Source organism: Eurytemora carolleeae, unplaced genomic scaffold (assembly GCF_000591075.1).
Source record: "Eurytemora carolleeae unplaced genomic scaffold, Eaff_2.0 scaffold154, whole genome shotgun sequence".
Classification (NCBI taxonomy): Eukaryota; Metazoa; Arthropoda; class Copepoda; order Calanoida; family Temoridae; genus Eurytemora; species Eurytemora carolleeae.
Window position 1 is genome coordinate 269,417 of NW_019396344.1, and position 7,836 is coordinate 277,252.

Sequence of the window (7,836 nt, forward strand, 5' to 3'; positions counted from 1 at the left end):
TTTAAGATACAAAGGAGTCCCTAGAGGTCCCACAAAAAATTTGGGCCCGATCGGTTCAGCCGTTTTGACGTTTATTGGATACAAACAAACAGACAGACAAACAAACAAACAGACAGACAAGCCAAATTTACATATAGATTATGAGTATAAAAGAGATTCTATAAATGTTAAATTTTTATTGTAGTAGATCAGACCTTCTAGTTTTATTCTTTCTTTAATTCAATTTTATTCAGACCTCTATCTAAGTATTTATTTTCAAATATTTCTAATATCTTTTTTTCTACTCATAGACTATATGAAAAATAAACTTTACGTACACTTATCCAATAGTTTATTCAGAAAGGTTAGTCACAGAGTAAAGTATAATGAAAAATACAATGTTTATATATGGTTGAGAAATTACAATTATGCCTCTCTTACGCAGAAGAAAGGGTGTGTCTATACAGCCTGAAGAGTCCTAGAAATCTTTTTAGCAACAATGAAAGGGTATTATGCTTCGTGAATGTTAGGACGTAGTTTATTTTGGCAACAAAGAGGATTTTACTGGTTATTTCTAGTTATTTGATGAAGCAAACCAAAAGTTAGGCAATGTATAAGTTATTAGTAGTTATTTCTAGTTATAATTCTGGATACATTTTTATCATCATATAGCTTTATCTAAAAATGTCACAAGGTCTTCTTCCTTATCAAGTATTATATATTAAAGACTTTTTGCAGTTTATTTTGCAAACAAAAATTTTACTCAACTAAATTTCCTTTGAAATCAACTTTATTAAAATAATACTACGAAGTGATGTTTTTTTATTATTCTCTTTGGTATTAAAGAACTTAACAAATTATGGAAGAAGACATTTAAAACTATTCACCAACTGTCATGTCTCCTGGGACACCCTGTAGTCGATTAAAAAAACACAATTTTGGAATTGAGTCTTTGCCACAAACTAGCATTTTGTAATCCTAGAGTATCTTCGAAACCCAATAATCTGACATATTTCAGACAAGTTTACAATCAGAAAATAGTTTAAAATGGGAACTGGCATCTGGTCAAAATACAGGTGACATATTTAATTACTGTAAAGGGACAGCGTACGTGCAGTTGTGCATTTAAATTTTCCGAGCCGGGTCAACCTTTCTGGTCCCAGTTTGTACTGTACCTAGCTCTATGGACAGCTGACTAGCCGGTGCAACAAGGTTGACGCGGTCAGACTTTATGCTTCATATATGTTGAATTTACTTTTACTGAAGGGCAGAGGTGCGTGAGCAAAAGTAATTTTATGTAAAATTATATTCAGAGAGTGGACATGTTTGGTTTACCATCAAAGCCCTTAAAGTGGAAAAATTGAATGAGATATCCAAAAAATGGAATGATATATACTTTGGAGAAAAAAACTCAGCGGGAGCGGTTGAACCAGCCGTTGAGATCTAGCCTAGACTCTACGCAGTTCAGAATAAGAAATTAAGAAGAAATTTACAATTTGCTCACTAAATCGCACTTTTTCAACAAATGAAATATAATTTTTCATCAATAACGTTTTCAGCTTTTTAGCAACTTTTTTCCTTTCAACCGCTGGTTTTTCAGCGGTTAAAAGAAAAAAGGTGCTGAAAATTCTTGGAACCGGTTTTTAAAAGAAAACGTTTTTCATTAAAAACTGTTTTCTAGCGTGAATTAAAGCATCCCAGAGGTTTAAAGAAAAAAGTTTCTGAAAAATCCTGAAACTAGCGGTTAAAAGCAAAAAAGTTGCCGAAAAATTTTAAAACCAGTGGTGGAAAGAGAACGTCTTTCATGAAAAATTATTTTCCATGGTGGTTAAAAGCAACCCTGGGCAAGTAGTTAAAAGGAAAAAAGTTGCTGAAAAATCTTTAGCCCAGCGGTTGAAAGCAAAAAAGTGTGTTTAACTACTAAAAAGTTTTAAAAAGTGAATAAAAATATGAATGAAAAAAGCAGGAATTTATTGATTGAACAAATTTTAAATTTGAGAAAAAAGGCGCATTTCTTATTCTGAACTGCGTAGAGTCTAGGCTAGATCTCAACCGCTGGTTCAACCGCTCCCGCTGAGTTTTTTTCTCCAAAGTATATATCATTCCAAAAAATGTTGTTTTTGTATCGAGATTTTTAATTTTGGTTTAAGTAACAAATCGGGGATGGCCCATTTGAAACAAAATTACAAAGAATAATAATGACTCATTTTTTCAGATTCGAATTGACTTGATTTGTTATTTCTCAACCGTAGAGATTTTTGTTTAGAAATTATTTTTATTTTATTTTAACACTTCAATACAAAATATTTAAGGCTTGAAAAATATCATAATATCCCTGTAATTCCATTGTATTGTTTAAGGGCTAGGAATTATAACATGCCTGTAATTTCATTGTATTGTTTAAGGGCTAGGAATCATAATATGACTATAATTTCATTGTTTTGTTTAAGGGCTAGGAATCATAATATCCCTTTAATTTCGTTGTATTTTTTAAGGGCTAGGAATCATAATATCCCTGTGATTTCATTGTTTTGTTTAAGGGCTAGGGATCATAATATCCCTGTAATTTCATTGTATTGTTTAAGGGCTAGGGATCATAATATCCCTGTAATTTCATTGTATTGTTTAAGGGCTAGGAATCATAATATCCCTGTAATTTCATTGTATTGTTTAAGGGCTAGGAATCATAATATCCCTGTAATTTCATTGTATTGTTTAAGGGCTAGGGATTATAATATCCCTGTACCTGAAGATGGTCCAGCTCTCCATAAATACAACCAGATCCCAGCTGACAAGGAGTATAGTAAAGGGACTGCAAGTGCAATTTCTTGTGACCCTCGATTCGAAAATGACAATGTCTGATGAACAACGGTCCCATTGTATTGAAACAATTATCTGAACGATAATGCGGAAGGGATTGTTGTTTTTCTTTGGTTGACAATATTTAACATTGTCAATGTCAATGTACTATGCTGTAGAGATAAGCACGTTCGGCTTTTTTGTCAAAACCCATTCCGTTCCTTTATTTAGTCATTAAAAAAATGTCAATACGTTTGTTTTCATAATCTTTTCATTCGTTTTATGACGGACCCATCGTTCAATTAATTTGTTCATTCAGTAAAATCGTTCCTGCAATCATATAACAATATATAGTTATTTTTCAAAAGTATGTTAAAACATTGTTCATTTAGTAAAAAAACGATTTTTTTTCAAAAATTGTTTTAAAACAAAAGTTTAGTCAAAAATGAACGATCAACCGAACGACCGAACAAACGGTGTAGAAAATTTTTGTTACAGTTTTTTTCAAAAGTTCGTTCAAAAAATTCGTTTGCTGAGAAAAAAAATTATTGTTTTATGTACAATGGTTTAACGAGTTAGAAAACTTTCATTAACGATCTCTGGCTGGCCGGTCAATAACAACTGAACGATCATTATCGATTTAATTTCGTTTTAGTTTATTTTTGTTTTGTTTTTAAAAATTATAGTTTTTTTAATTTCTCTCAATGATCAAATTTAGTTTGTTTAAAAAAAACTTTCGTTCGTTCAGAAAAACGATGCACATCTATACTTTCCTGCTTTAAAAATGCACAAATCACTTTTTTAGAGAAACCTCAATTGAAATTAACAAGTTTTTAAAATTATAAACATTAATAAATAGTTTATACTTGATGTGGCTGTAAGGGTGCCGTTGTGAATCGGGCATTGTCATCTTTGCATGGAGGGTTGCTTGAATTTACGCTGACAGTCCCTTTAATTGAACTGAAGAACGCCCATGTGATGTATACGCTGAACCAAGTGGAACATCTGAGAATGAAAGTACGACTAAGTCAGCTGAAAAATCAATGGCGGACTCATCTCCTGAGCAGTTACTAGACCATCCGGCCCATGATGAGTATGCTACCTTTCCATTCGCTTTAGCTAATGCTAATCACCATGGTGAGGAGACTGAAGATGCCAAGTGTAACATCACTGGAGATGAAAAAGAGAAGTAATATTATTTTAAGGATTTTGTAAAGTAAAGAAATCAAAGAATTATTCAAATGTTATGTATATTGGCTTTCAGGGTTCTTTGCGGTTTTTTGCTGGCGACAATTTTAATATTTACTTTTAAAGCGGTCATTTTTACCTTTTTAATTTTAAAACTCAAAAGTTAGCGGATTTTTAGGTTTTTCAAATATTGAATCCATTACCAAAATCTATGTGTTAATTAAAGTTAAGAAATAATTTTTTTTAAATTAAATTTATTCAGTGAAAAACACAAATTTCAAATCATTTATCTTTTAACGAAAATTTGAAAACAGGAATCACATTTTTTTATTTAAACTTTTCAAGAATATTTAAATGTATGTTTATATTCCAATTTAAAGAATGATAAGTTGCCATTATTTGCCATGCAGATTTGGTATTTTGATGGGTATTGGCCGCGTTGGGATGCCTGGAATTCCGAGTTAGTTTCAAAATTATTCAACCCAAAAAAAGTTTCAATTTTTGAATATTTTATATTAATGTTAAAGTAAGGAATTGTTCTGTTTGTCCGCGTAACAGAATAATTAAAAGATTTTGGATGAAATATTTCAAATTTAAGGAATAGGTATTTAATTAATAGTTAGTTTTCATCTAATATTTTACCATACTCTGCTCTTATTTTGATCCCTCTTAAAACAGTTCAGTTGAATACATTAAATTAAAAAATTCTTAGAGATTATAATCTTTAAACATTCGAATTTTATTTTTTTAAATCTACCTTTAGCGTATAACTTAAAGTCTGTAATATTGTAACAGTATACACAAAAACAAATAAAAACTTCAGCCTACGCAAATATTTATCAATAAAAAGTATATGTATGTTGGAGTAAACTAAACATTTAAACAATACTTCTCACAAAATAAATAAAATACTAACGGTTACACAAATATTTACATTAATTTTGAAAGAAAATATTCCTAAAACTTTTAAAGAACAGAAATCGGAACTTCAGCACGTTATTAACATTGAAAACTTGATCTCGATATCCAATGTGATTTGATTTTAAATGCTTGATCCCAAAATTAAAGTTATCCTTCCTGGCACGACCACCACAGAAGAGGAATTAAAGCATTGAGTAGGTCTATACAAGATTGCGCAGGTCTATACAAGATTGCGCAGGTCTATACAAGATTGCGCAGGTCTATGCAAGATTGCGCAGGTCTATACACGATTGCGCAGGTCTGTACAAGATTGCGCAGGTCTATACAAGATTGCGCAGGTCTATACAAGATTGCGCAGGTCTATACAAGATTGCGCAGGTCTGCACAAGATTGCGCAGGTCTGCACAAGATTGCGTAGGTCTGTACAAGATTGCGCAGGTCTGCACAATATTGAGCAGGTCTGCACAAGATTGCGCAGGTCTGCACAATATTGATGTTAATTCTTGATCTCGAGATTCACAACACAAAAGTTCTTACTTTTGTTGACATTAATCATGTATCAAAGTAAAACTTTAAATTTGTTTAGACCTCAGATGTATCCATACATAGATCCCTCCTCTATGTTCCCAGACAAATACGCTGATATGCCTGGTCCTGTTGAGCTCCCAGTCCCATCCATCCCATCAGCTGTTAAAACAATCCAGAGTTTGATTATGGACGTTAGCCCAGGTAGTACCATTATCTGTATTTGCAATCCAGAGTTTAATCATGGACGATAGCCCAGGTAATACCATCATATGTTATAGTAATCCAGAGTTTAATAATGGACGATAGCCCAGGTAATACCATCAGCTGGTAAAACAATCCAGAGTTTAATTATGGACGTTAGCCCAGGTAATACCATAAGATGTTATAGCAATCCAGAGTTTAATAATGGACGATAGCCCAGGTAATACCATCAGCTGGTAAAACAATCCAGAGTTTAATTATGGACGTTAGCCCAGGTAATACCATAAGATGTTATAGCAATCCAGAGTTTAATTATGGACACTAGCGTAGCTATCAAAATGATGGGGACGATCCGACCTGGTTATATATATATATATATATATATATATATACATATATATATATATATACATATCAACACAGGGTTTCAGTGCTTTAATGTGACACAAGGACACAAGCCTAGCTATCCAACAAGCTATATATCAATCCCAATGGATGGGGACGTTCCAACCTGGTTATATATCAACACAGGGTTTAAATGGTTCAATGCCACACAAGGACACACGCCTAGCTATATATCGATCCCAAATGATGGGGACAATCCGACCTGCTTATCAAAACAGGGTTTCAGTCTAGCTATCCACAAGCTAGATATTGATCCCAAATTAAAGGGGATGGATCATCATAGAAGCTTCAGGGTTTCAGTTCTACTCTCACTCATTAAACATTATACTAACTTTATTTAATACCATATGTCACAATGTTAACAGGTATTGATGTAGTTACAATTCCTATGATGTTATCTATATTACATGATTAAGACCATCGTATTAGTATTTATTGCACAGTTAAAGTTTAATGTACGTATTTATAAGATTAAAGAGAATAGATATAACCCAGTTAAGCTATCTCAGCACCTGTTTTAAAGCGTAATTTAAGTATCCCATGATTAAAGCTAATCATGTTAAGTATTCAATTGAAACACAGTTTCAATGAATAATGTAATTATGTCTAAGTTTAAAACATTAAATGATTAATATTGTACAACGTACTGCAAGTTTACAGAATATTATGTTTACTCGATTTCTCTACATGGATTAATGATAATGAGCATTAATGTTTTTGATCGTTAATGATAGTTGATTGTTAACGATGTCTAATCTTTTATGATGGCAATTGATAAAAAATGTTCAATACTCAATTGGGCGGCGTAAAGCGTTTTCTGGGTGAATTGGGCCTTGTCATCTTTGCATGTGGGGTCACTTTGAATAATACTACAGCTTCTTTAACTTCTATTGCCCAGGTAAATCGGAGGAATCCACTCCGCGGCATTCTCCCACAGCCGCAGGGGAGATGGAGGAAGACGACAATACTGGTGTTGATGTTGGATCTCATAAAGATAAAACCATGGATGATATATATAGTCTTGATCCATTAGAACACAGTCCAACCAATCCAACTCCACATCGACTTGTTCGGAAAAATCGTATTTCTCATCATAAAATGCAACATCCCCACACTGTGCAAAAAATTGAAGATTGAAAAAGGACAGCAAGATATTTCTGTTCAGTATTACAACTATTAAATGTGTTTTAACATAATTTTTGAAAAAAAATTAAAGCCTCAAATAAATTTTTTTAAAGACTTCAATTTTTATTTAAATTATGTCGAGCTAGCCGTCATGTAGATTTCATTTCCTTAACTATTTAGTTAAATAGATTTAAACACTGGATTCATAGAATTTTATGGATCTGAATTTTACACATTTTTCGCAAATATCGATTAATAAATAAGTATTAGATTAAGATCTTGCAATTTAAGAAGTTCAAAAAATATTAGCAAAGTAAACTCTGAAGTATAGATGATATTAATAAACATAATTATTTAAACAAAATCAAAATTTTTCTGATATATCTCCACCAGGTTAATCAATAAATTGCCTGTCTCTATAAAAATTGAGACTGGCTACAATCGACTAGCCATTTCGCAATGGCATTGCAATTTTTCAGCCATCTTTCATATTTTCTATATTTTACGTTTTGTCTTTAAAATATCTGATAAGTAAAAGACAGATTATGTTTACATTATAACAAACTGTTTTGTGTTAAACACTCGCCTCAGCAGCATGATTAATATTGAGAAATAACATTTTCATATATAACTAGAAATTCAAGGCGCTTCCCGCCCTTCTTTCTAGCCTTAGAGGGAGCTTCGCGCCCA

At 32.3% G+C, this 7,836-nt stretch overlaps 1 protein-coding gene across 2 annotated transcripts; it reads left to right on the forward strand.

Annotated features, from left to right (window-relative positions):
• The first annotated feature begins 995 nt into the window (after window positions 1-995).
• On the forward strand, window positions 996-7,258 carry LOC111701375 (uncharacterized). 2 transcript variants are annotated; one of them, XM_023472632.1, is made up of 5 exons: window positions 996-1,055; window positions 2,700-2,788; window positions 3,745-3,967; window positions 5,474-5,616; window positions 6,920-7,258. In XM_023472632.1, exons 1-5 carry the CDS (start codon window positions 1,027-1,029, stop codon window positions 7,156-7,158), a joined length of 723 nt encoding a protein of 240 aa, XP_023328400.1. In that variant the 5' UTR covers window positions 996-1,026; the 3' UTR covers window positions 7,159-7,258. The 2 variants fall into 2 exon arrangements, with proteins under 2 accessions (XP_023328400.1, XP_023328401.1); XM_023472633.1 differs by having other exon boundaries at window positions 2,706-2,788.
• Window positions 7,259-7,836: the final 578 nt, after the last annotated feature.

Coding starts and splice junctions, on each gene's coding strand:
- LOC111701375 (XM_023472632.1), top strand. CDS start 1,027: ATGGGAACTGGCATCTGGTCAAAATACAG. Junction 2,789..3,744: donor TGACAAGGAGTATAGTAAAG/GGACTGCAAGTG, acceptor ATTGAACTGAAG/AACGCCCATGTGATGTATAC. Junction 5,617..6,919: donor GATTATGGACGTTAGCCCAG/GTAGTACCATTA, acceptor TCTATTGCCCAG/GTAAATCGGAGGAATCCACT.